The sequence below is a fragment of the Daphnia pulex genome, chromosome 2 (genome assembly GCF_021134715.1).
Source record: "Daphnia pulex isolate KAP4 chromosome 2, ASM2113471v1".
Lineage (NCBI taxonomy): Eukaryota > Metazoa > Arthropoda > Branchiopoda > Diplostraca > Daphniidae > Daphnia > Daphnia pulex.
In genome coordinates, this window is record NC_060018.1 from 8,953,173 (window position 1) to 8,980,112 (window position 26,940).

At 35.9% G+C, this 26,940-nt stretch overlaps 5 protein-coding genes and 3 long non-coding RNA genes across 11 annotated transcripts; 5 read left to right on the top strand and 3 right to left on the bottom strand.

Moving 5' to 3' along the window:
• Positions 1-1,424: 1,424 nt before the first annotated feature.
• Positions 1,425-2,913, top strand: LOC124202473 (transforming growth factor-beta-induced protein ig-h3-like). The gene is made up of 6 exons (XM_046598820.1): positions 1,425-1,448; positions 1,610-1,703; positions 1,764-2,008; positions 2,074-2,272; positions 2,338-2,544; positions 2,639-2,913. Exons 1-6 carry the CDS (start codon positions 1,425-1,427, stop codon positions 2,800-2,802), a joined length of 933 nt encoding a protein of 310 aa, XP_046454776.1. The 3' UTR covers positions 2,803-2,913.
• A 2,482-nt stretch (positions 2,914-5,395) lies between these two features.
• LOC124209253 lies at positions 5,396-8,369 on the top strand. The gene is made up of 12 exons (XM_046607171.1): positions 5,396-5,599; positions 5,838-5,931; positions 5,992-6,236; positions 6,302-6,500; positions 6,567-6,899; positions 6,954-7,030; positions 7,090-7,251; positions 7,319-7,405; positions 7,479-7,644; positions 7,708-7,842; positions 7,945-8,147; positions 8,227-8,369. Exons 5-11 carry the CDS (start codon positions 6,815-6,817, stop codon positions 7,959-7,961), a joined length of 729 nt encoding a protein of 242 aa, XP_046463127.1. The 5' UTR covers positions 5,396-5,599; positions 5,838-5,931; positions 5,992-6,236; positions 6,302-6,500; positions 6,567-6,814; the 3' UTR covers positions 7,962-8,147; positions 8,227-8,369.
• A 335-nt stretch (positions 8,370-8,704) lies between these two features.
• LOC124209261 (protein ALP1-like) lies at positions 8,705-9,456 on the bottom strand. Its single transcript, XM_046607201.1, has 2 exons — positions 9,093-9,456; positions 8,705-9,031 (listed from the first exon to the last, which is right to left on the bottom strand). The coding sequence occupies exons 1-2, from the start codon at positions 9,243-9,245 to the stop codon at positions 8,705-8,707; spliced, it is 480 nt and encodes a 159-aa protein (XP_046463157.1). The 5' UTR covers positions 9,246-9,456.
• An 805-nt stretch (positions 9,457-10,261) lies between these two features.
• Positions 10,262-11,183, bottom strand: LOC124202483. Its single transcript, XM_046598826.1, has 4 exons — positions 10,849-11,183; positions 10,635-10,785; positions 10,379-10,507; positions 10,262-10,305 (listed from the first exon to the last, which is right to left on the bottom strand). The coding sequence occupies exons 1-4, from the start codon at positions 10,912-10,914 to the stop codon at positions 10,262-10,264; spliced, it is 390 nt and encodes a 129-aa protein (XP_046454782.1). The 5' UTR covers positions 10,915-11,183.
• A 97-nt stretch (positions 11,184-11,280) lies between these two features.
• Positions 11,281-11,766, top strand: LOC124209290. Its single transcript, XR_006880860.1, has 2 exons — positions 11,281-11,397; positions 11,492-11,766. It is a non-coding gene; the product is annotated as an uncharacterized LOC124209290 (long non-coding RNA).
• Positions 11,767-14,249: 2,483 nt separating this feature from the next.
• LOC124209296 lies at positions 14,250-17,219 on the top strand. The gene is made up of 5 exons (XR_006880863.1): positions 14,250-14,458; positions 14,562-14,791; positions 14,869-15,161; positions 16,825-16,964; positions 17,027-17,219. It is a non-coding gene; the product is annotated as an uncharacterized LOC124209296 (long non-coding RNA).
• A 2,060-nt stretch (positions 17,220-19,279) lies between these two features.
• On the bottom strand, positions 19,280-21,632 carry LOC124204890 (F-box/LRR-repeat protein 21-like). Of its 3 annotated transcripts, none has more exons than XM_046602129.1 (6): positions 21,530-21,632; positions 21,345-21,469; positions 21,058-21,283; positions 20,241-20,991; positions 20,018-20,182; positions 19,280-19,752 (listed from the first exon to the last, which is right to left on the bottom strand). In XM_046602129.1, exons 2-6 carry the CDS (start codon positions 21,382-21,384, stop codon positions 19,462-19,464), a joined length of 1,473 nt encoding a protein of 490 aa, XP_046458085.1. In that variant the 5' UTR covers positions 21,385-21,469; positions 21,530-21,632; the 3' UTR covers positions 19,280-19,461. The 3 variants fall into 3 exon arrangements, 2 of the variants coding, with proteins under 2 accessions (XP_046458085.1, XP_046458095.1); XM_046602139.1 differs by having other exon boundaries at positions 21,345-21,410; positions 21,500-21,572; XR_006879157.1 differs by having other exon boundaries at positions 19,623-19,752; positions 19,818-20,182.
• An 87-nt stretch (positions 21,633-21,719) lies between these two features.
• Positions 21,720-25,811, top strand: LOC124204918. Of its 2 annotated transcripts, XR_006879164.1 has the most exons (3): positions 21,735-22,164; positions 22,242-22,527; positions 24,481-25,811. It is a non-coding gene; the product is annotated as an uncharacterized LOC124204918 (long non-coding RNA). The 2 variants fall into 2 exon arrangements; XR_006879163.1 differs by lacking the exon at positions 24,481-25,811 and having other exon boundaries at positions 21,720-22,164; positions 22,242-22,693.
• The last annotated feature ends 1,129 nt before the right edge of the window (positions 25,812-26,940 follow it).

The following is a 26,940-nucleotide window of genomic DNA, read 5'->3' on the forward strand; positions in this document are numbered from 1 at the left end:
ATGTTTGGGGTTGCGTTACGTATCATGGCCCCGGTGTGATACACAGGATTTATGGTAGGCTAAATATGCACACCTACATGAATATTTTAACTGATCAGTTAGTTCCATTCGCGAGAGAAACTTTCCCACTTCCAGATCACGAAGATCCCAACCAACGTGAGCTTCCTGAAAACCAGCAGCAATTTCTGTTTTTTATGCATAATGGGTAAGATTATGATTACTGTACAGCTGGTTTTTTTCAATGACAAATAGAGATTGCCATTTTTTAAGATGCCTTGCTCATACTGAAATAATTATTCGAGACTGGTTTGCGGGTGAAGCTGCCTATCGTCAATGAATAAAGAAAATTTAGTGGCCGGCTTTTAGCCCCGACTTAAATCCCATTGAAAATTTTTGGTGTTGGATGGTGAACAGAATGAGGACTATTGAAGCTGACACAGAAGAGGAATTGTGGGACTGGGTAAATCAGTGCTGGGATGAAATGGCTGACCAGAGAAATTATTGGGAGAACTTGATTGACTCAATGCCTGAAAGATTGGCCCGTGTTATTGAACTTAATGGAGATATGACCCAATATTAAAATTTGAACTGAATTTGCGCATTATTTTTTTATAACTAAGCTTCCTTGGTTGCATAACGCCCCAAACACACGCGGAAAGGGAGTGGTATTTAAGGTGGAACAATTGAAAGAAGGGGTGAAGATAGGGAAGAATGAAAAGAAAAAGAGAAAAAGGTGAAACATTCTGGAGGGGAGGGTGGACACCGTAGTATCCCTTCCGTCAAATTCAAATAAAAGCAGACAGTACGAGATGCCTGTTAAAGAAATTTTCACGGATGACTATAACAGGATGGACATGTAGTAAAAAAAACTAGCAATTTTCAAAACAATCCCTAACAAGTATTCCGAAAATAAAAAAACTTTTTTAGTAAAGGTTTTAAAAAGAGATAGAGATCAGGAAGGGACGTAAACAAGCCGTATAGATCTTATTGCAATCCATTTGCATGTCTTAGAGCGCGACATTAGTACAGACATAGGCAATCCTATGGACGTCGGGTTAAGATATCTCACTCGGCTGAAAAGATGGGCGACGTACATCCTATAGATAGAGGAGTGTTACCAGGGCCATACTCTTAGTAAAGCCCAACTTTTCTATAAAACCGGATTCATTGAAAAAAGCAAAATCAGTTTTCTTCAGCAATTTACTCGTAAATAAAGTAAACCTCTTACCACAAGATGTGTTTCTTCTTCATTGTTGCTGCTTACGCCATTTTTCATCTTTAGCTGATGCATATACTCCAACAAATAAGTATACAGAATTTCTAGAATAGAATCGTAATTCATCGCAAACTTCTGACATCCCAACTCCAAGTGTAAGAAAACATTTAATATATAGTTCTTTCAACTGAAATTTTTTAATGTATTGATGGTTGATGGCCATTTGACACAAGTGATTTTATTTTTTGAATCTGTCTCTCCTTTTCCACGATAAACCTTTTCTAACTTGAAGTCTAGTTTTTAGATCACCATAATTTTATTATCATTCGTTCTCAAATGTAATAGCATTGAACTACTAATAAAGTAATCTGGCTGTATTTTCACTCCTTTTAGGTAAATATTTTAACGGTTTTAACAGAAAATGGTTTTACAACTTTTGTTGACTTAATAATCAAAAGTGGATTGGAAGAAACTTTTTCTCAACCTGGTGAGATTATTTTTCTCTCTAATTTTCACGCGAGTAAAAAAGGCATTGTCGTTTAAACAGGACCATTCGTCGTATGGGCACCAACAAATGAAGTTTTTTCTGCAATTGATCGTGAAACTTTCAATTCAATTTTGATTGATTCCAGTCTATTGAAAGACATTCTTACTTATCATCTGACATTGTTTGGGCAGCCTTACACTCTTATTTCTGCCATAAAAGATGAGCTAGCCCGACCAACAGTACAGGGTCAGGTAGTTCGCATCAATGTGTACCGTAAAAAAGGATCTTCTTTTGCTTCAAAACGAGTAAATATTGAACTATACAAATATTTGCTGATAAAAGAATTAGTTTTAACATTGTCGTTAACTAGTCTGTAACCGTCAATGGAGCACTAGTGGTTAACACTTTTTCAGCAGGTGAAAGTATTATCTACGTCATCGACAGGGTTCTAAACCCCAAGGATTTGGATTCTAGAAATACAAAAATTAATTATTTGAGAAAAAACCCAGAATTATCGATTTTCTTAAAAATCTACGATACTCTTGGTTTCTCCGAAGACAGTTTTAAATGTAAGAAGGTTAAATAAATTAAATAAGTTTAAGTTAACAAAATGTATTAAGTGACCTGTTATTAGCTCCGATGAAAACTGTGTTTGTTCCAACCAACGCTGCCTTCCAAGCTCTTCCTGCTAGTGAACTTGAAGCGCTGTTCGACAACAAAAAAGCTTTGTTGATTCTATTGAATACGTGTACGGCTTCTGGAACTTTCTATAGTCACGGACTCGTTTCTGGACCACTTCCTGTCTTTTCTGGTGATAACATCGATATGAATATAACTCCTGGTAAATTTACTCTTACATGATTTAAAATTGTTCTTTATCTTAAGTTAAACTTTACTAGAGACGAATAAAGATTAATTTTCAAATTATTATATAGGTGGCATTGCCGTAGAAAATGCGAATATAATAAAGGCTGACATAACAACGTTGGATGCTGTAATTCACATTATTGATGCCGTTATTTCACCCAGAGTAGGAGATTCTACCATTTCAAGTGACATTGAAAATCATTTCTTTATCAAACAGCATACATTTTATTAGTTGCCTTTAACATGCTAAACTTAATGGGTGACTGAAAAAATTGGGTGATTATTATTTTTGTTTAATTTATTGTTATATTGTGAAAAAACTGGTAAATATGAAGGTATGATTCTACCCGTCTTCCGTATTTTTTTAGCTTTATTATTTGTCCCACAATTATATTAACCCAAAAAGTTTTGAATTTATAAAATTGTGATTCAAAACTGGTATGGAAATTTAGGAAAGACGATATGTCACGACGAAAATGCATGTATATTTTTCGGAAAAAAATTCCGTTCTAGGTTTCCATTTCCCCGACAAAATTTGTGTGAGGTCTTTAGTAATTTGGAATAAAAAATTTCTTGTTTATCAGATGCGATTGAAAAATTAATTCCCCAGCTTCTTTCTTTGAAAAAAAACTAAAAAAAGAAAATGGTTTGGACGTCAACTTTTTCCTCGCAACGAAGTTCGTTTGAGCATGAAAAAAGACCTCAATTTTATCACTTGAATGATGTCTGAAAATGACATCCATACGACAACAGTATAATAAGTCGAGTAAAAAAATGGTCACCATTCACGATAAAATAAAGAATATATTTGTTTCGAAGAACTTTTTTATATTATTGATTGGTTACTATATTTGAACACTAAGAAATTTTTTTAGATTAAATATAGAATTTTTTTTTTATGACATGTAAATGATATCATTTTTATATTCCCAGTCATAGATTTGGAACTTATAAATATCTTTTATGAACATTGATGTTTATTTTATGCCATAAAGATATCTATTCAGCGGAACAGTTTAATATACAATTTAAATGTATTTGGAAAAAAATGTCTTTAAAATCATTTTTACATAATTTTTCCCTTTCAAATTTATCCCATATTTATTTTTCAAAAAGTCGAGTTATTATTACTATTCATCCTATCAACACATATTTTGAAATTTCCTCGTTTGTCTTTTCTGTGATCGCAAAATATCATAGTTTTTTATCTGGAAAAATATTAATTACATTGTGCTGCAATAAATATAAATATCCTGTCTATTTCATGTATTTTCTTAAATATGTGAAAGTATGCTAAAATAGTATATGAATTGCAAATGTCAGTTTTGATATTTAGAAAATGATGTCGAATATTATATATCATTTTGACACGTGCTTCGTGAATCTCAATTAAATGTCATAAAAGTGGATGTCAATCTCACATCGTTGAGACATGCAAGGGTGATATCAATTTAATGACATAAATTCTTACATCATTATGATATCAGAAAATAAATATCTTATAATACAACATAAAAAATATATAAAATACTTATCATTTATTACATGTAAAAAAATCATGTCAATTATATGTATCGAAAACGTGACGAATGTTAAAATGACATTGGAATATGTATAGGCTCCCCTTGTTCACCTAGCTCTTTAACGTTCGATAAAAATAACTAATGTAGGGGAGACCGGGGGCTATGTGGGACACGGGGCTAAAATGTACAGGGAAATTTTTATATGTACAATTTGTCATAAAATTACGATTTACATACAGCGTATGTTAAATGATGTTTTATTTATAATACAAAGTTTTTTTTCCTGAATTTTCGATTTTTTGTCGAGTTGTATGGGAAAAAACAAAAAAAAATGGGAATCGGAAAAAAAATTTCCGACGTTTTGTTTTTCATTTTCGTAACATTCTTTTAAATATTTTTATAGAACCCAGATAGCTGTTTGATAGGTTTTTTTTCCTAGTTTAAGATAATATTAATATTTTATAAAAATTGAGTTCCTAAGTATGATATATTTTAGTTTATTTGATGTTGTTTGGGTTCGGGTTAAACGGGACATGGAAAACGGGATAAAACAGGTATTGCCAGATCAACGTTATTTCCAGAAAAACGCCCCCTGGCAACAACAACAAAGGAAAAATTATCAAAAAGACTTTTTTGATAGTATCTCCACTTCTACTTTACAAAATAAATAAAAAGACAGCAGTTCTGAAAGGGAAATGAATTTCCTTTTCAGCAGTGCATTATTTAATAAATATAATTAAGCCGTTGCAGAGAAAATTGATGTTCCATTTTTCCCCCGGCTCTGTTCCGTTTAACCCAAAATTTTTTGTTTTCCGGCATTTTTTCATGTTGGCATTTCATCATATAACTATTGAATGATTCAACGAAAAAAATTAAAAAAATAACCTAATGTTAATAAATGCCAGGGAATCACCCCTATACTTTGATTTTTTCATAATTCTTAGTTTTATTTAAATGGCAGCGAAAAGAAAAAAAAATGTCCCACATAGCCCCGGTCTCCCCTATATGGAATGTAGGTTATCAATCTCTTTACCACACTCTAAAAGTAAAAGTTTTTTATTTTTTATTTTTAGACTCACAAGAGAATTTCAAAATCACTTTTTGCCCAATTCCTCTCGAAATCTTTTTAATTTAATTAACCAGGTTGCAAAACGCAAGGTATTAACTGCCAGGGATATAGCAACACGTTTTGCAACTAAAGTAAAAATTATGCGCACTTGTTTTAGCAAAGTAGACGCACTTTCGTAATTGTGAAATCCCTACTCTTAGTATATCCCTACTTTTCTATAAAACGGGATTCATTTTAAAAAGAAAAATCAGTTTTCTTCAGCAATTTACTCGTAAATAAAGTAAACCTCTTACCACAAGATGTGTTTCTTCGTCATTGTTGCTGCTTACGCCATTTTTTCATCTTTAGCTGATGCATATAATCCAACAAATAAGTATACAGAATTTCTAGAATGGAATCGTAATTCATCGCAAACTTCTGACATCCCAACTCCAAGTGTAAGAAACCATTTAATAAATAGTTCTTTCAACTTAAAATTTTTAATGTATGGATGGTTGATGGCCATTTGACACAAGTGATTTTATTTTTTGAATCTGTCTCTCCTTTTCCACGATAAACCTTTTCTAACTTGAAGTCTAGTTTTTAGATCACCATAATTTTATTATCATTCGTTCTCAAATATAATAGCATTGAACTACTAATAAAGTAATCTGGCTGTATTTTCACTCCTTTTAGGTAAATATTTTAACGGTTTTAACAGAAAATGGTTTTACAACTTTTGTTGACTTAATAATCAAAAGTGGATTGGAAGAAACTTTTTCTCAACCTGGTGAGATTATTTTTCTCTCTAATTTTCACGCGAGTAAAAAAGGCATTGTCGTTTAAACAGGACCATTCGTCGTATGGGCACCAACAAATGAAGTTTTTTCTGCAATTGATCGTGAAACTTTCAATTCAATTTTGATTGATTCCAGTCTATTGAAAGACATTCTTACTTATCATCTGACATTGTTTGGGCAGCCTTACACTCTTATTTCTGCCATAAAAGATGAGCTAGCCCGACCAACAGTACAGGGTCAGGTAGTTCGCATCAATGTGTACCGTAAAAAAGGATCTTCTTTTGCTTCAAAACGAGTAAATATTGAACTATACAAATATTTGCTGATAAAAGAATTAGTTTTAACATTGTCGTTAACTAGTCTGTAACCGTCAATGGAGCACTAGTGGTTAACACTTTTTCAGCAGGTGAAAGTATTATCTACGTCATCGACAGGGTTCTAAACCCCAAGGATTTGGATTCTAGAAATACAAAAATTAATTATTTGAGAAAAAACCCAGAATTATCGATTTTCTTAAAAATCTACGATACTCTTGGTTTCTCCGAAGACAGTTTTAAATGTAAGAAGGTTAAATAAATTAAAAAAAGTTTAAGTTAACAAAATGTATTAAGTGACCTGTTATTAGCTCCGATGAAAACTGTGTTTGTTCCAACCAACGCTGCCTTCCAAGCTCTTCCTGCTAGTGAACTTGAAGCGCTGTTCGACAACAAAAAAGCTTTGAGAGCGTCAAATTTCGGCTTAAGCTTTTCTTATGCGCCGTTGCCTGTTTTACGAAATTGTGTCTTCTGCTATTTTGATTGTGTTCCGCGTTATTTGCAATAGCAGACAACCCAAGCAGTTAAATTTCACATGTGATCTCCATTGTCGACCAAAATGTCTAAGAATTGCAGTTCAAGTAAAAGTAACGAAACTGGGCATCAAATTAATGTAGACAGCAACTCGACGGATGTTGGAAACCGTAAGTGTCTAAAGTAATTGATAAAATGTGCAAATCTAATGAATATCTTTGCAGTTGCTAGAGGATTTGAAAGAACAGTCGTCGTTTCAAATGCATCATCGATTCGTTTCCGATTTCCCATTACAAACCAGGTGGCTATTAATGTAATACCCTGTTTTTTTGCATCATCATTGCTTTATTATGTCAACAGGTGCGTCCAGTGGGTCCAATTCCAAGAAACTCATCATGGCAGTTGATGAATGACCAAGCCATTCGTAACTCTACTACTAACCCCAACATTAACTCAACACTTCTTCTAAATAATTACAAACCTGTAAAGCTAGTGCGTGTTGTTACACCAGGGAACACATTGGTATGGACAATTTCCTTAATATAACATATTTATGTGATTCGGTACTAAGAATAGAACATTTTTTCAGAGGTTAGGACAAACGCCCAACATTAGACTAACGCAAATTAGAGTAACAAACCCCAACGTGCAGCTCAAGCAACCACAACAAAATAAGGTAGGCTAAATTATATGTCAAAAATCAAAAATTTTAAATGTTATAACTTCAGGTGTTTATTTCTTTCGCGTAATCATATGCCTCTGCTGGACCAATTGTTCTTTTCCGAGGGGAAAGTCGTGGCGATCATCGCCCAATCGTCGACATAGATGCCCCAGAAGGAATAGTAAATTATTTAGATAGCGATACTGACAAAACCCATGTGAATGAAAGTGGTCCTTCTACATCAAACAGCAGCGGTAAGACCAACGAAATGTTTCAAAATGAAACTGAAGTGCTTTCAATATTATTTCTATTTTCAGAGTCGTTGAAGGGCAAGACGAAGACAAGAAACAGATGGACAGAACCAGCTACGAAGAAAATGTTGGAAGTTTACGAGGCTTTAAAAAAAACCGGAACTGTCGAAACCTCACAAAAGGATGGCCTTGTGGACTGCGGTATAAACAACTCAAAAATTATTGTTTTTCTTTTTTTTTACATGTTCGAAATATTTTACATTGCGGAACAATTGGCCGACGACGGTTTTTCGTTTTCTGCAGCTCAATGTATGGACTAATTCAGTAAACTTCAAGGGCAATACCGCTCTCGTTTGGACTTCAAGGGGAAAAACCTCGACCCATGGGTACATCATGCTACTTTGCAACGGATTGAAGGAAACAAAGCTGAAAACAGCAGTGCTTTCGTCCGGGAAACTGGGACCAAACGAAAAGAAGAGGCTGATTATCCAACCTCTGATTTAGATGTAAACTTACACTTTCAAATTTCATTTATATTTCGTCTTTTACTTAATTATTTATAAGCAAATCATTCATTTAATGCAGGAAGAAGACGAGTGCGGGTTATCGAACTCAAAGAGACGGAAGACGCAGGTTCCAAAGAAAAATGCTTATTTTTTGAAAGAACTTATTGAGAGGGAGAAGGAAGAAGCTGAAGAAAGAAGAAATAGGTATGAAGAACAAAAGATAAGGGATGATGCTGTTGCCGAACATATGAAGACAATTGCTGAACAAAGTTCAAAGAGAACTGAGCTTCAAAAGTCCTCAACCGAAGCCTTGCGCCTACTTTCCGCTGCCCTTGTTCAGCACTTGACTCAACAGAAACCTGCTTAATTTTTCAATATGAATAATTTTTATTTAATTCCATGTCATGCTGCCATCAGAAATCAAAGTAGAGGAAATCCTGCAGTACAAACCTTTTCTGTCACCCTTTTCAATAAGACCATCAATTAATTTACTTCATTTCTTTCATTTGGCATTGTGATATATCGTAAGAAGTCAAATACACTCTTTGTTAATTTATTCAGACAGGCACGAAATAACCTGCAAGTTCATCTCTTCTAATTTCAGCTTCATTTTCCAATTCAAAACCTCTATGATCATCATCTTCTATATCTTCATCCTCCAGTGGGTGGTCCCTTAGAAATTCGGTCATGTTTACTGGCTCGAAAAATGGTTCATCAAGTACAAAGTTGTGTAAACAGCAGCAGGCAATTATTATATCCGACAGGTACTCTAAATTGTGCACATCGATAACTTTAAGTCTCCTAAGTTTCGACTTGAGAAGAGCAAAGCATCGCTCAACTACTTGGCGGCTACGTCGCTGCATATAGTTGTACACCACCTCAAACTTGATCGAAATTAACAAAAAAATTATTTTGAGAAAAATTCAGATTGCTTTTTTAATATACCTGTTCCAGTGGATGGTCTAGTCGATAAGGAATCATAACACGCGGCAGCAACGTGTAACCTCCATCAGCCAACAGAATGTAGTCTGTGTCGGCAAGCAGCATGTCAACATGTCGCCCGATAAAACTTTTCCTGAATATTCTAGAATCTTGCATTGACGATGGCCAGCCAGTGCTGGCATCCAGTATCCGTCGATTAGCGTCACATACCACTTGAAGGGAAACTCCAGGGAATCCCTTTCTATTAATGTAGCTTGTAACGTACCTTCTTCTTGGGGATTATTAGCTAATCTTACAGTACCCACCAAACTATTAGGTACACCCCCCTATTTTCAGTGCATTCTTATGGCACTACGTGTCCTAGAAAAAATGCAATAACTCTTGAACCGCTTGAGCTAGATTTTTTTCCTTTTGGCCCTGAGTAGATCTAATGATGATCTACATTTTTTCTACACATGAAGTTGTCGTAGGATTAACCCCCACGGTGCTACGGTATCGTTCAGTTTATTAGGTACACCCGTTTTCCCCCCATATGCGCCGTGTTAAATACGGCGTTTTCAAAAATTTACAACAAATACTAAAAGTAAAGCTAAAATGTTTTTCTTGGTGCCAAAAGATGCAGAATTCTTCACTCTATACGAATATAAAAAATTATTTACAATAAAATCAACTCAGAGAACCCTTCCCTATACCCTAAAGTTTTCTACTTCAAAATTTGTACTTTTTACTACACACTTGCACTGTCGCCCCCATAGGTATTAGAAATTTCGACAAATTTTGAAGTGGAAAACTTTGAGGTATAGGGAAGGGTTCTCTGAGTTGATTTTATTGTAAATCATTCTTTATATTCGTATAGAGTGAAGAATTGTGCTTCTTTTGGCACAAAGAAAAACATTTTAGCTTTACTTTTAGTATTTTTTGTAAATTTTTGAAAACGCCGTATTTAACACGGCGCATATGGGGGGAAAAGGGTGTACCTAATAAACTGAACGATACCGTAGCGCCGTGGGGGTTAATCCTACGACAACTTCATGTGTAGAAAAAATGTAGATCATCATTAGATCTACTCAGGGCCAAAAGGAAAAAAATCTAGCCCAAGCGGTTCAAGAGTTATTGCATTTTTTCTAGGACACGTAGTGCCATAAGAATGCACTGAAAATAGGGGGGTGTACCTAATAGTTTGGTGGGTACTGTATATACGTCGCGTCTATTGCACCTATATTTTTTTACAATTTTGGAACTTAACTGAAGCTCATTTAAGACTGTAAATACACAAAGTTGGTAATTACCAAGAGCAAAAGGGAACCTAAACTGCGCAGAAATATTTGCATATTCATTTCTGGCTGGCCATGTGACGAATAGTTCACTGTGTTCCACAATTACACGACAGACTTTTCTCAAAACATGATGGGCACTTCCTGTGTATAACAAAATTTAAAGAATATAACAAATTGGTTACATGTAAAAAAATATGTTTACATGTGATAAAAAAAAAATTTTTACTTTCATGACTTATGTATGTAAGAAAGTTACAAGATTGTATACCTCTACAACGGTATCCGAAACGATGGGCAATCTCACGGAATGTTTCTGGAGTGCTTAGAGACCAAATCGCTAACAGCAGTTTATGCAAAATAGGTTCTCTTCCACTGTAAAATTGCTCCTCAAGATGCTGCCCTATCAAGTCATACAGTTCCTATATATCAAGAAATAGCAATGAAATACTGTCAGTCTAAAATTACTAATTGAAAAATTATACCCGAAATCTCTGTCGATTCATACGAAAGTCCTCTGCAAATTGAACGTCTGCATACCTAAGTACCATGGCAGCAATTCACATAATGCTTCCCTCCGATGCCTTCTTCTTTCTCTCATTTGCACAAACAACCATCTCAATACTGACGATCGACTTCGAGGACTTAGACATTTCAGACATCTGTTGAAAATCACTAAACTTTCTTCCTCGTCATAATCGATGTTTAAAAAAGGTTCCTGAATGCAGGCTGCGGCAAAAACCCCTGTCAATATCCGTATTTCTTCCATTTTTCACAGCTACAAAAAAGGTAAATAACACTTGGACGGCGTCTCACAGTATGTGACAAATTGTCAATTATGCGGAACATATGAATGAACAATTTCTTATAACAGACAACGCCGGATAAGCAAAGCTTAAGCCGAATTTTGACGCACTCTTTGTTGATTCTATTGAATACGTGTACGGCTTCTGGAACTTTCTATAGTCACGGACTCGTTTCTGGACCACTTCCTGTCTTTTCTGGTGATAACATCGATATAAATATAACTCCTGGTAAATTTACTCTTACATGATTTAAAATTGTTCTTTATCTTAAGTTAAACTTTACTAGAGACGAATAAAGATTAATTTTCAAATTATTATATAGGTGGCATTGCCGTAGAAAATGCGAATATAATAAAGGCTGACATAACAACGTTGGATGCTGTAATTCACATTATTGATGCCGTTATTTCACCCAGAGTAGGAGATTCTACCATTTCAAGTGACATTGAAAATCATTTCTTTATCAAACAGCATACATTTTATTAGTTGCCTTTAACATGCTAAACTTAATGGGTGACTGAAAAAATTGGGTGATTATTATTTTTGTTTAATTTATTGTTATATTGTGAAAAAACTGGTAAATATGAAGGTATGATTCTACCCGTCTTCCGTATTTTTTTAGCTTTATTATTTGTCCCACAATTATATTAACCCAAAAAGTTTTGAATTTATAAAATTGTGATTCAAAACTTGTATGGAAATTTTAGGAAAGACGATATGTCACGACGAAAATGCATGTATATTTTTCGGAAAAAAATTCCGTTCTAGGTTTCCATTTCCCCGACAAAATTTGTGTGAGGTCTTTAGTAATTTGGAATAAAAAATTTCTTGTTTATCAGATGCGATTGAAAAATTAATTCCCCAGCTTCTTTCTTTGAAAAAAAACTAAAAAAAGAAAATGGTTTGGACGTCAACTTTTTCCTCGCAACGAAGTTCGTTTGAGCATGAAAAAAGACCTCAATTTTATCACTTGAATGATGTCTGAAAATGACATCCATACGACAACAGTATAATAAGTCGAGTAAAAAAATGGTCACCATTCACGATAAAATAAAGAATATATTTGTTTCGAAGAACTTTTTTATATTATTGATTGGTTACTATATTTGAACACTAAGAAAATTTTTTAGATTAAATATAGAATTTTTTTTTATGACATGTAAATGATATCATTTTTATATTCCCAGTCATAGATTTGGAACTTATAAATATCTTTTATGAACATTGATGTTTATTTTATGCCATAAAGATATCTATTCAGCGGAACAGTTTAATATACAATTTAAATGTATTTGGAAAAAAATGTCTTTAAAATCATTTTTACATAATTTTTCCCTTTCAAATTTATCCCATATTTATTTTTCAAAAAGTCGAGTTATTATTACTATTCATCCTATCAACACATATTTTGAAATTTCCTCGTTTGTCTTTTCTGTGATCGCAAAATATCATAGTTTTTTATCTGGAAAAATATTAATTACATTGTGCTGCAATAAATATAAATATCCTGTCTATTTCATGTATTTTCTTAAATATGTGAAAGTATGCTAAAATAGTATATGAATTGCAAATGTCAGTTTTGATATTTAGAAAATGATGTCGAATATTATATATCATTTTGACATGTGCTTCGTGAATCTCAAATAAATGTCATAAAAGTGGATTTTAATCTCACATCGTTTAGACATGCAAGGGTGATATCAATTTAATGACATAAATTCTTACATCATTATGATATCAGAAAATAAATATCTTATAATACAACATAAAAAATATATCAAATACTTATTATTTATTACATGTAAAAAATCATGTCAATTATGTATCCAAAATGTGACGAATGTTAAAATGACATTGTAATATGAATTAACATCACAATTATATCAAATTATGTGTTGAAAAAGTGACGAATGTCAAAATGACACTGGAATATGAATCTACATAAAAAGGATAACAAATGCTACCTGGGACGGTAAAAAACCATATGTGAAAATTGATTATAAAACATACGGAAACAAAATGAAATGCCTTAGATATCGTTTCAAATGGTGATATCGTTCAAATTAAATTAACTAATCCATGTAGTTTACAAATAAATGTTTTGGAAAATATTTATAACTGTTTCCATATACAGCTTGAATCACGTATAAAACCATCAGTTTGGATAAAACTAGACCAAACAGAAGCATCTCTTAATCATAAGATCAATCATTATTATAAAAATAAAGAGTGTCCATAATTTTATGATTTTTTTCAAAACCTTTAACCCTTGAAGTTTTCCGTAGTAAGATGCATTAGATAAAGAAGAAGAGATGCCGAAAAGAAAAAAAATGAAGATAATTTTGCAAAATAAACACCTGACTTTATATTTTTTCCTTACTTTGTGTTATTAGGTTATTGCAGGACAGGAGTGTTCTTAATGTCTACCTCCACCACGACGTCTTTTTCCTACACGTCCATTGACAACTCTTCCTAGATTTCCACAGTGATCACCTATGGTTAAATTAATTTAAAATTACGAGATTAGAACTTCATTTTCAACCCTATTTTACCTCCACACCACCAGGAGTGGGGACCCTTCCAACACCGGCAACTTGGTCTCCACCATCAGCACCAACATGAGCCATTTTTCAAGACGGGCACCAATACCTGTTACACGAGCAGGAGCAGGGACCCTTCCAACACCGGCAACTTGGTCTCCAACATCAGCACCAACATGTGCCATTTCAACTTCATCCTGGGCTTCACCAGCAGCACCAAGGCCCCCATCAGCACACATGTGAAATTTCAACGGCTACTTGTGCTTCGGCAACCGCATCAAGGCCACCATCAGCAGCAACACGGGGCATTTCAATATGGGAAACTGCAACTTGGGCTAAAGCAGCATTGATTCCTGCAGCAGCACCAAGACCACGATTACCAGCACGGACTCAAGAAACAAGGTCTACGGCGACTCTACCTGAGAGGTTAATAATGGAAGTATTTACATATGAAAACAATTTTAACTTTTTAGAAACCGTGTTGGGGTGGATCATTCAAGATAATTCCTGCTGCTATGTTGAGTAAATATTTTTCGGTTGGATTCCCAGCCATGGCTGGTAATGACACCAATCTGCAGCACCAAAAAAAGTTAGAAAATATATTATAGTAAATATTGCATATTATATCTATACATACCCCATCAAACGCCCAAGCGTTATGAATTACGATGCAGTTAAAGATGTACTCCCTTAATAGGCTCTTTTTGTAGGCGGCACGAAAGATCTGTGTAAAACTTCGCTTCGCGATGGTAAGTTATTTTAAAGACAATTATCGGCCGTCAAGCTTATATAGTGTATTCTTGTGTAATTTGCGATTTAAAATTTCCCTAAATAGTTTGTGTTTCTTGCCAGATCACGTCAACCTCGGGAGTAAATAACTCTCAAACCCGGCTGGTCTGAATCTTCAGACACATCTCGTGGTTCAAACTCCCAACCCGAAGCTGATAGTCAAACCTTCCCTTTTTTAAAAGGTTTTTGTTTATTATGACATCGGAACTCTGACTATATGCTTTACGTAGACTTTGAAGATGTCTGTTAATCCTTTATATGTAACGTAAAAACTTACCGTGTAAGATCTAAAGGTAATTATTTTAACTGAGTCACGATATGCTTTTATCTATCGCAGTCAAATTATTCATAATATACTTATTTTATACAGTTGGCCTATCCTTTGCCTGTCTGATATACACGCAAATGATTCATAGCTAGCCCAGAGGTGTTCAGAATTAGGAATACATTGCTATTATCTCTCTTGTGTTAAAATTTGAGATAGTTGACCACTTCCTGGGTCTCAGCAGGCGCCAACGCTACAGCTCCCGCAATCTCCTCGTCACCACTCACATCAGACTCGCCATCCTATGATAAGTCACTGCCCGACAGTACAGTGCACGAAGAAAAGCCAGAATACTTGGTTTTGCACGAGACGCAAATATTAAACAAACTACACAACAGGTGCTTGTTTTTATGGCAAAATTTGTGTTTTGACGGCAGTCTCAGCGCAGTGCAATCTAAATTGGTGAGAAGGAAGCGAAACATAACCAATAAGACAAATTTCTAATAGTGCACCCTAAACCACTTTTCATCCGAGGCATTATGAAATCTGAAATGGTTTCACTTATCCTTGGGGTAACATGTCCTTAGGGTGAAGCGGAACGATTTGGTTTCATAACTGCGAACCGCTTCAACAATGCCTTACGTTAAGCAAACCGTTAATTGTTAAACATTTAAAACCCTGTCCTATTAGGTGTTAGTCGGAGATTCTTTACCATAGTTCCATTGATTGGCCGACTACAGGAAGTAATGTGGTGGGCTGAAGTCGTCCCCCCCAACCTTCGCCACAGGCCAGCTTTCTTTCACGTTGCCCAAATCATAATTCTCACACAGTTTGAAGCTACATTGCGAATAAAAATCCATACTCGCTGTCTGTAACAACCAACGCTGTCTCTGTATAGCTTTCCGCAGTTCCGTATGTGCCTCCAATATTCACAAGTGTATTGCAAGTAGCGGTGAGGACCAGACGGATATATGGGGAAAATGCTGTTTCCTTTAAAGTTTTCAATGAGCTTTTCAATTAGGTCAACTAAAGTTTAATTTTTGCTCATTGTATTGTTTGATTACATTCCATAAACTTAGCTGTGAAGTTAAAAAAAGTGTTATCTCTACTCTACTCGATGAAACCACAACAAATATTTATCACAAGTTGAATCGTTTTCCATTAGTTTCACATAAGAATACAAGGAATTTCCACTAGAAGGAATCACAAGAGCACGGCAATAAATTTCATTATCAGTTTCAGCCATTTCAACTGTGTTGGGACGAAAAATTCTAGCTAAGTCAGCCTCATCACCTCACAGTACTACAGGTGGGAGGGAGAGTTCGGCGGTTTGATACGTAGGAGATAAAAAAATTAAATCTAATTCAAAAATCACATTATAAAAAAATTTAAATTCCACTGTTTAAAAGGGTTTTGATTATCGAAGGTTTCGAACCTACAGTTTAAGAACCAAAAAATTGGTTCCACAACTCTGTAGGTATGGAACGTTTGATTTTTTTAACGTTTTTCACCACTTCTTATCATTCAGAGGAATTTATAAGTTAATCCCTTTGGTTTTCAAAGGTATTTTATGTATTTCCCTTTTCCCTTTTTTTAAAGTTGAAACCTTATATTATCGAAGGTTTCTGATGTAATGATTTTAAGGTATTTTCTGAATATTTTTTTTAAGTTCAAACCTTCTATTATCTAAGGTTTATGATGGATTGATATTAATGCATTTTCTTTATATTTTTGATTTGTTTTTGTTAAGTTAAAACCTTCCATTATCGAAGGTGTCTGATGGAATTATATTAAGGTATTTTATGTATTTTTTCCCATTTTTAAACAAGTTAAAACCTTAAATTATCGAATGTTAATGATGGAATGATATTAAGTTATGTTCTTTATACTTAAAAAAATGTAAAACCTTCCATTTCCGAACGTTTAAATAATAATTAAATATAGTCCTGTAGCAACCATGCTTGCAGACAACTGTCAATTTTTGTTTGACAGGTGTTACATTATTCCGTTGTTAACATTTCTTCACAACATTTGTCTGTTTATTGTTTAAATTTTACATAGATCCGAAGTTGTCGTCGTCAATGTTTTCAGGAAAAGAAATCTGTGTAGTTCAGAAAACAATTCTACCCCCGTTAGTGTTGAAAAAATGGATCTTGACAACATCATCTTGAAACATGGGGGAAGCATAACTTTCAATCCAGGTAAATAATAGTTAAGGTTTGCTGAGCTGAAATATAAGCTAAATTTTTGTTTATGTTTACAGGAAAAGATACATTCTTTGTCGCGACAGACATTGTTAGTCTGTACACTAAAAGTTATAGCACAAGAATGCAACGCATCCTCTCTTCCTGGATTCACAATTGTGTCACTGCTCAAAGTTGCCTGCCGTTTCAAGAAAAGACTCATTTTTTTTAAATTCCTGATAGTAAGTTTCTACCATCAGCCAAGAAAAGTTCTCCCCGATATCCATTTGCTAGAGGTGTTGTGTTTGCTGTTTCATAATCGTCAGATGAGAGTGAATAAATAAGAATGCCTTTACATAATATTTTTGAATGTTGATGTTTATTGAAAGACTTGGCTATGACACAACATAAAATCTGATCACAAATAACCCGTCACAGTTACACAGGTCTTAGTTACAACAGAAAATTCATTGTTATTTTTTGGTCTTCTGAAGCCTGGATTTTGTAAGGTAAAATGTGTCCATTATTGAGGTTAGTGGGGTCAACAATAAGGAAAAAATTATCGTGCATCACCTTGAAAGATTGTATTTGATAGATACATTTTTTGTTTTAAGTGCTTTATACACAAATAAAAATCTTACAAGATGATACATGATGTTGATTAAGAGGGCACAAGTTTTTTTTATCTCAACATGCTTTTTTTTCAAAAGAAGCACCGATTCATTACTTCGGTAGATACTTGAGTTAATTTTGAAAGAGAACGAGCTATCAACAGTTGGTAATGGAGAAGTTGGTGGGATACACAGAAAACGAACTAGTTCTGCTGAATACGAGAGTCCATTCAACGACATGCATGATCACATTCCAACCACGGTCTAACAGGAGAGGTAGACAAACGCCATAAGAGCTTTTTGGCTCAGTAGGGTGGGAGGGTTCCATGGCATTTCGCTAGGAGCGCCACGAGCAGTGAAGGGCTAATGCAAAAAGAAAACAAGAAAATATATCGTGCACCTCAGCATCGCTCAAGCATCTAAGAATGGCGGGTACAGGATTAATACGAACATGAAAATAGTGTTATACAAAGTTTAAAAAGATTTCGATAGGCTTCAAATCTTGGTTTTATTGAACAGTTGAAAAATTAAAATAGGAATATCACAAATGAAATTGAATACAACATGAATAATACAATTGATATAAAAGTGAACATTGAAATCAGTTTTTTTGGCAGTTATTAAATTGGCATGGTTATAATTTGGACATTTTTCGTGACTGATATCTCTGACTATTTTTTTTAAAATTTCTTGTACCTTTTTCCACTTTGCCTGAAAAGGAAAGCGAATTACGATATACACGTATATCAGACTAGGGACAAGAATGTGTGGAAAAACCCACGACAAAGCACGTTGACACCATTTAAAAATAAACCAGATGCTGACAGAATAATAATTAATAATAAAGGCAAGAAGCCTGACAGCACGGTTGACAATAACTTGAGCGACCAAGCAGCCAAGCTTGCTGACTGCTGAGGTGCACGATATATTTTTTTGGTCTTTTCGCATAAGCCCTTTTCTGCGCGTGGTTCTCCTAGCGGAATGCCATGGAACCCTCCCACCCCAGTGAGCTATTCCAGCTGATGCCAGGGATAGCGCGTTTGTCTACTTCTCCTGTTAGACCGTGTTCCAACCGTAACCTTAAACTTAAACATAGATCCATTAGCCTTTGTCATTTAATGGCTTATCCACTGTTGGTGTCTGTACCAGAGGGTAAAAGGCACATTAATAAAATTATTGGTTTATTTAAGAACATATTTAAAATAGTTATATGTTTTCCTTCAAAACGCATACACCATAAAGGAATTAAAGGGCCAAAACATTTAATATAGCAAGGGTAATGAACCAAGTGGTGCATCTTTGGTATAATTCTTTGATTAAATTGTTTCTTGTAGCTGGTCAAAAGATCGCTAACCAATGAGCCTAGTTTTATTATATTAAAGTTCGAAAAACTATCTTGAAAAACTACTCTAGTTAGCTCTTGCAAATAATTAAAGTATTCCGTCGTTGCCTTATTCTATCCGCTTTTTGTCGTGGTGCAATCCAGTTGCCACCAGTCTTGGGGGAAAGAACAAAAAAAAAAAAAAAGACACCCGTCATATAATAACGGGCTGCGTGCATACATTAACTGCCCTCGGGGGTGTCTCGTTTATTTCGTGCAGAACACGTTTCCACACTCGTTGCGCCCATTGCCTCATCAAGGACCGCATTTATATTCCAATGACGATTGAATCTAGCGAAAAAGAAATGCGAACGTACGTTACATACTAAATTCAGTACAAGTTGTTTTCACCCAATTCTAGATCTAGGTGGATATTCGATGTATTTGACATCTTTATTACACGGGGGAAAATATTGGCTTGAGCTCAAGAATTGTTTTTCTTTTGTCTGTGTGCGTATTAAAGGTTATGTGGTAGGTATGGCATCTAAAAACACTGAGGAAACCCAACTCAAGGGGGAAGGGGTTAAATAGAATCAATTTCGACATTAACCTTCAAAATTTTGAACTGTTGATCGCTCAAGGCTTGCCAATCAGGTTGTTTGAGCTTTTGAGATACTTCTACCTGTGTAGACTCGTAGCTCCTTGACGTGGTCTTTAACCAGGTGAAATAGTCCTCGGTCCACTCGAGGCTACGAGGCCAGTCGGCGCGGAGTAGCAAGGCGTTACGGCGAAGGTAAAGACGATGCAAGCGTTGACAATTGGCTGAGCTGACCAACAGGATCAATGTCGCAGTTGAAATCCTCTCGCGGATTACCTGTGGGAATTTTTTCTCATTAAAACGATTGACACTGTACATAATTCAATTGATCAAACTATTACCTACTGACAAGATAACAACGTCCATGCAAACACGCACTCATCTAAGGAGTTAGGTAAACCTACAAATACTGTCTGGAATGACTTTTAAAAAACGTGCAATCAAGTTTTTCCATGACATGCTGGGGGTTTAGTAGCACACAATAAATTATGCGTTACAAGCATTCGGTAAAAATAGACAATTAGACATGGAACGAGTTTACCAGTGTGTTAAGATTTGGACATTCCCGAACAAGAGTGATCAAGGACATGTCGATCCGATTCTGGAAGCTGTTGGACGTATGGAATCGAGGAAGCCCCAGGTGACCATAAACTTTCAGTCGATCGCGGTAGAGATCAACGATGGTCAGAATACTTGACATGGACACCTTTTATGGTGACAATATAAATCAATATACTAATCTGTTTTAATTAATAAAAATTTACCTTAGAATAACGGGAATTGTACAATACGGATGATACTGGGGCACGTTCCTGCCAGACAATTTCTCTTTTAGTTTTCCCCATTGATTTCAAGTGGACTCTTATTGCCGGATTCTTTCGATTCAAATCGCTCCAGGCTTTAGGTTCGATGCTGTAGCAAGATTCAGTGTAGGCGTTCTGAATGATGTGTAAGTGTTTCAATTTTGTAGAGCTTATGAGCCAAAGCAAATCGGAGCTTAATGTTTGCGGACTGATTCGGAGAGAATGCAGTCGAAGGAAGGCGCCTGGGTGAAGAAGACGACAAGGAACTTTGGTGCAATTGATAAGTGTCAGTGAATGGAGATTGAGGCATCTAGTGTAACAGACATCGTCCAAGAGATAGAGAGCTTCCGAACTGTCCAACAGCAGATTGGTCAATTCCAAGCTCGTGAGGCCAGGTAGAAAAGACATAAGATTTTTAAGTGCTTGCAAGAGCTGACCACCAGTACCGTAAATGGCGTTTTCCGTCCGAAACGCCATATCACAGTTGAAAGTAAACTTGAGTGTATGGATGTTGTCAAGGGAACCTGGGTACCTTTCACTGAATTGGGAGAGCATATTCATGACCTCAAAGAGATTAAAGAAATTCAACATGGGAGCAAAAATAAGGGTTCGAATATTTTTGGCTGTTTTGTACAAAAATATTTGAGCTCTGTAGTGGTCTAAAGTATATTGCCAGCCTAAATGGTAGTTAAACCGTCTTCTTGATAAAACACTAAAAAGAAATGAATTAATTAAAAAATTTTGTGCACAGTCTATATATTGATTTGTGTTGGTTTACCGATCTTCTAGCACAAAAGTGGACCAGACATATGGCAGATGAAATGCCTGATACCATCTTCTGCACACCAGAGATCCATAATAACGCTTTTCATTACTCAGATATGAAAAGATTCTTTCAATGACCAAATCAGGCAAATCTGCCCAATTGCCCAAACTTTCATCTTCCACATAGTTGTCCTCATTTTCTTCCTCACTTGCAGCTGTTTCATGATCAACATATATACCTTAAGAAAAAGAGAAATAAAATTGTGATTGATTAGTTGATTACTTAGTTTATGATGTTACCTTTGCCGCGATTATCCTGCTTCCAGACTGCACCAACCATAATAGCTGGAGATAGTACTGGGTTGGCTAATTTAGTAATTTACGGATTAATTCGAATTATTTCACCACAAGATAAACCTTGAGTCCTAATTAAAAATATAAATTCAAAAGCTTACAAATAAGATATATTGAAGGGATCAGCCTACGAGTGCAAAAAGTGACTTTATGTTTTGGTGTGTAAACAAATCTTGTTTGTTTTTCTTGTATAAAAGCTCCGTGCCATCTATAAACTTGGGGGGTAACTAAAACTCGGTGGTCGGGGCGGGGAATGGACAACCTGGTTAGTAATTGTACCGCTAGTTGTGCGTCCTTCAGAAGAGTGGTATACGTTGATATACGCGATGACGCAGTAAGAGAAGAGGAGCAGGGGAAACGAAGTTGCGGCACCATTTTTAAAGATCATCAGTGCCTGATATTTATAACTTTGTTTTCCTACAAATTTGATAATTTAATTTATTTTATAGCCGAATTTTTGTTAAAGACAAATATTTTTTTAAGTGATTTTATTGAAAAAAAGGACATTCAATAAATTAAGATGCATTAGATAAATAAAGAAGAGTTGCCAAAAAGAAAAAAAGATGAAGATAATTTTGCAAATTAAACACCTGAAATTAAAAGATAGCTTAGTTGAAGGATTCCTATTCCTACTAATTTATCTTTTTCCTTAATTTGTGTTATTAGGTTTTCCTTACACAGAACAGGAGTTGACTTAAACTCTACCTCCACAACCACGGCCTTTTTCTACACATCCATTGGCAACTCGTCTTCCTCCATTTCCACGGTGACCACCTATTGCAACCAATTAATTTAAAATTACAGAACTTCATTTCTAACCCTTTTTACCTCTACCACCAACAGGAACCAACACCGGCAACTTGGTCTCCACCATCAGCACCAACATGAGCCATTTTTCAAGACGGGCACCAATACCTCTAACACGAGCAGGAGCAGGGACCCTTCCAACACCGGCCACTTGGTCTCCAACATCAGCACCAACATGGATCATTTCAACTTCATCCTGGGCTTCACCAGCAGCACCAAGGCCACCATCAGCAGCAATATTTGCCATTTCAACGGCTACTTGGGCTTCAGCAACCGCATCAAGGCCACCATCAGCAGCAGCACGGGGCATTTCAATATGGGGGTTGGTGTAATTCATTCAAGATAATTCATGCTGCTATGTTGAGTAAAGTCTCCCGGTTGGGTCCCCAGCCATGGCTGGTAATGACACCAATCTGCAGCACCAAAACAATTAGAAAATAATTTCTAGTAAATATTGCATATTATATCTATACATACCCCATCAAACGCCCAAGCGTTTTGAATTACGATGCAGTTAACGATATACTCCCTTGATAGGCTCTTGTTGTAAGCGACAAGAAAGACTATGTGTAAAACTGCTTGCACTTCGCGATGGCAAGCTATTTTAAAGACGAAGTTATCGGCCGTTAAGCTTGTTGAGAAAGCCACTCTAACCCTTACAGTTTGCCTTGATTCTCCAACCATCGACCGAGCTTTACGTATTTCGAACTTAGATAAAACCATTTTTCTAACATTGAATGGCAATTTCAGCTAAAAACATGCAAAACAACCACATACGAATCAAGCAGCACAGACGAAACTAAGTAAAGACGAAACTAGAAGACGATATTTTTCGATCTTTTTTTCATAAAGCCAAAATGGCGATGTTAACGAGAACCGGATTAAATTAATTATTTTCTCTAGTAAATAGAGTAATTAAGTAATTGTTCTTTTATTAAAAAACCTTCCTTTGGTTCCTCTATTCTTTTTTCAATTGCACGATTAGAAATAACATACATTTTTTCGGGTTTCCGACGTACCGGCCCACGTCTTTCCGGCCCTTCCGTTCCGGCCCAATTTTTTTTTACTGATCGGCCGGAATGGGTTCCATTCCGGCCCTATTAAATGTAAACAATTCCGGTCCACTGATATTATTTGTATTAATTGCTTATTTACATTAGACATAGACAATATAAATTTTTTTGAACGAATATTGTTGTTAAGGGCATAGGTGTAGTAAATGGATATAAAGTCGATTAGGTCGTCGTGGAGTGAATCGACAGAGTCATAATAACCTTGATCGAAATGTTTCCATAGCGCAAATAATGACGACGTGACGGAAAGCGAGTTTTTTTATAGGTTCCTAATTCGTGGTTGTCAAGAAGGAAGCAAGTAAAAGGCACTCGGTCTGCTTCAACCCAGAGGAGTTCAAGCAGTAGATATAGGTTTAGATGGGGTCTTTTCGCCATTCTTTTTAGTCTAGCATGATAGCCCTCGACAGGACTATTAGTTCTAATGGTCACATTGAAAGATGACCACATTTTGGGTTTCCAAATTGAATGCTTGATCCAAAATTTTTCGACATAATTAAAAAGAGCAATCGTAAGAGCTCCTCGGGCTTGAGATTTAAGATTGTTAAAGGAGCTTCTAATGAAACGATGGGGCAATAAATTTAAAGACATTAGTTTCCTACAAAGCCCACGTATTTTAGGGTTGGTCCAATACAATTTAGACAAACCAAGCTTCTGAATCTTCCTGAAAATCGCTTGATAAAAATGGAAGCAACAACCATGAATTTCAATTTAGAGTTTCAAAACAGAGACAGTTATTTCAAAACAGAGACAGTTATTTCAAAACAGAGACAGTTACCAGATTTACTTTGGTAGGAGTGGTAAGGAAACCTCCCACACAAGTATTCTTTGAAACAATGGTTTCGACTGGGGATAGGCAATATATATCCCAACATACATCCCCATGATAGCCATTGGGGCCAGCAATTTCCAAAATTTCAAAATGGACATTTGTATTATCAAGACTGATTGTCTTTGCCTTCAAACTCTCTGAAAAAAAAGACAACATTAAAAGTATAAATTGTATAGGGGAGATGACATTTTATTTACCTGCAACAGTATTTTCCTGATTTTCTGAGAATTTTCCTTGGATCAAACGGAGAACCAGACTAGACTTGCCCACTTTAGACTCACCAAAAAGCAACAGTTTTAGGAGATAGTCCTTTTTTACACAATTAGTTTGTTCAGCGCCCAACCTAATTGTCAACGTTTCCTGGATCGTCCAGAGCAGTGATGTTCGGCCTGGATAAAGCGATCTTGCTGTAATGCTATCAGCTCATCGGCGGGCTTATGACGGAGGAGGGAGTCCAAACATCCGGCGGCGGCCGATCATGCCTTTCCTTCCGGATGTGACATCACCGACAGCAGAGTGACAACGATGTACTTCTGAATTAAGTCTCTAATTTTGTTTCCGGCAAGAGTAATGATTCCTTTTAGTTCCTGCAGCGTCTCTTCTTCGATGTTCCCATAATCCATCGTCGTTAACAAATTTTTATTTTTTTTTCTTCGGGGAGAAGCGGGAAATATTTGGGAATCGCTCCTATTTGAAATAGTTTTAACGCCATCTTCATGTGCGCTTTAACTTTTGCCTCCATTTTCGTTGCTGCCTTCTCCTCCTCCACGAAAACTGAAATCAGTTTTGGAAATTTATTATTTAAATTAATTAATTAGTTATGTAATTAATTAATTAATTCCTTACCACTTCCATTGGTGCGTACTTCAAGTATGCAAGTATAACATCTAGAATGTTTTTTTGGAGTAATGTCGCATATCAGATTCGGGAAAATTTCTGCCAGTTCAAAGACTACCACTTGTGGATGGTAGTTGCCAATTTTAGATAATCCCTTTGCAATCATTTTTTGGAAATCCACAAAATTTGCTCCCGGTAGGAAACTCCTAAAAATTATTCAAATAAAAAATGATTATTTGAATAATTTGCAAAAAAGAACTTTAGTCTTACCATGTCATATATCCTTTTACACAAAGTTTGTTTATGTAATGTATTTCAAACTATTGATCCTTTCCCCTACATCGCTTTCCCTTTTCAGCAACCTCATCTTCCCCACCAGTTAATCAATCTATCCAATCTATATCTGACTCTGCCGAGTCAGTCCCATCACTCACCTTATTATCACCCATACGTATTCCTATTACCCTCCTGTCAAACCTTTCGGGGTACCTTTTCCCTTCATCCAATTTTCCCCAAGCACCGTGCAATTTGGAGACATCTCCAATTACACCGGCTACGCTACTGGTATATAACCCAGCAGCCACGACATCCTCGCAGTCAGTAGCATCAGTAGTAGCAGAGTAGTAGCATCGACAGCAGCAGCAACAACCGCAGAGCAGAAACCAGCAGCCACCGGAAGCAGAGTCCAGCCGACAGTCCGTTAGCCAGCCAAGCCGCCGGTCGTCGACCACTCCGTGGTCTCCTCCCCTTGCTGTTCGGTAGCAGCTACTCTCCCTCTATATTCTCCCTTGCTATTCTCCCTCTCTATTCTCCCTTACTAATCTCCCTCTCTATTCTCCCTTGCTATTCTCCTTCTCTATTCTCCCTCACTACTCTCCCTTTCCATCCTCCCTCTCTATTCTCCCACTCCATTCTTCCTGTCAGTGAAACGCTTGTGTAAGTGTGTGTATGTGTTCAGTGTCAATAAAAGGTGAAACCCTCTGACATACTCTCTACAGTTTATGAAATGTAATTAAGACGTTGAAATAGGTGAAGTGGCCCCTCCTCACCGTACACGGTCAAAACAGCATGGTATATGCCTTTTTCTTTACGAGAGGTAATTGAAAATGACGTTTTTACGTATTTCGTAAGAAATGCGTAAAGATTCTGTTGATTGAATTTGTCGTCATATTTTCTGTTAATCTCAACCTAACAAAGAAAACAACATTCAAATTAAAACTTATTTCAATAATACAAAATAAATTTATTTAACTTACATTGAGACGAGACTCCACAACCACAATCCGTTTCTTTATGGCGGCGTCTGTTAATGCGGCAGCAGCTACCGGTTCCGTTTTTGCTAATGTGACCATAACTTCAAGAGCCATCTGACGCCAGGATTCCAGTAATTGTTTATTGGCCACCTCTTGCGTACACATCAGCAGCAATGGCTCGATATGTAGTCTAAAGAATTTAGGTGTGTTTTCAACCAGAACCACGACGTACTTCAGCAAACTTTGATCCTCTTGTTTCTGAATACTTTCAGCAACGATTTGGATCATTCCCGCAGTTAAATCTTGGGAATATGGGAAAATTTAATGTCTGAACATATACAAAAAGACAAAAAAAATTTACCTGAAAATGTTGTTGCACATCAACATCATTTCTATTCTGTAGTATGAAAGCTGAGAATGACTTCACAGCTTGATAGCGTATTAGATGGTTCGACCAGTCAGCCATTGATTGTTCCAAAATCTGTTTGATGACATTTAGGTATCGGGACTGTTGATTTCCAAAGATCCCAGGAAAAGATCCAAACATTTGCAAGGCACTCTTTTTGAATTTAGGGGTGTTATTGATGGCAGACAGAAAGAGAAATTCCAGAAATTCTGGCCAGAGGTTATTTCCTGCATCATCCATCAATTGTCTAGCCATTTCTGTTACTACTTCTCCAATTATCCTCCTGATTCCCTCTTCAATTTCGAATTTCAGTCCGGAAAATTAGCGGAAAATTAGC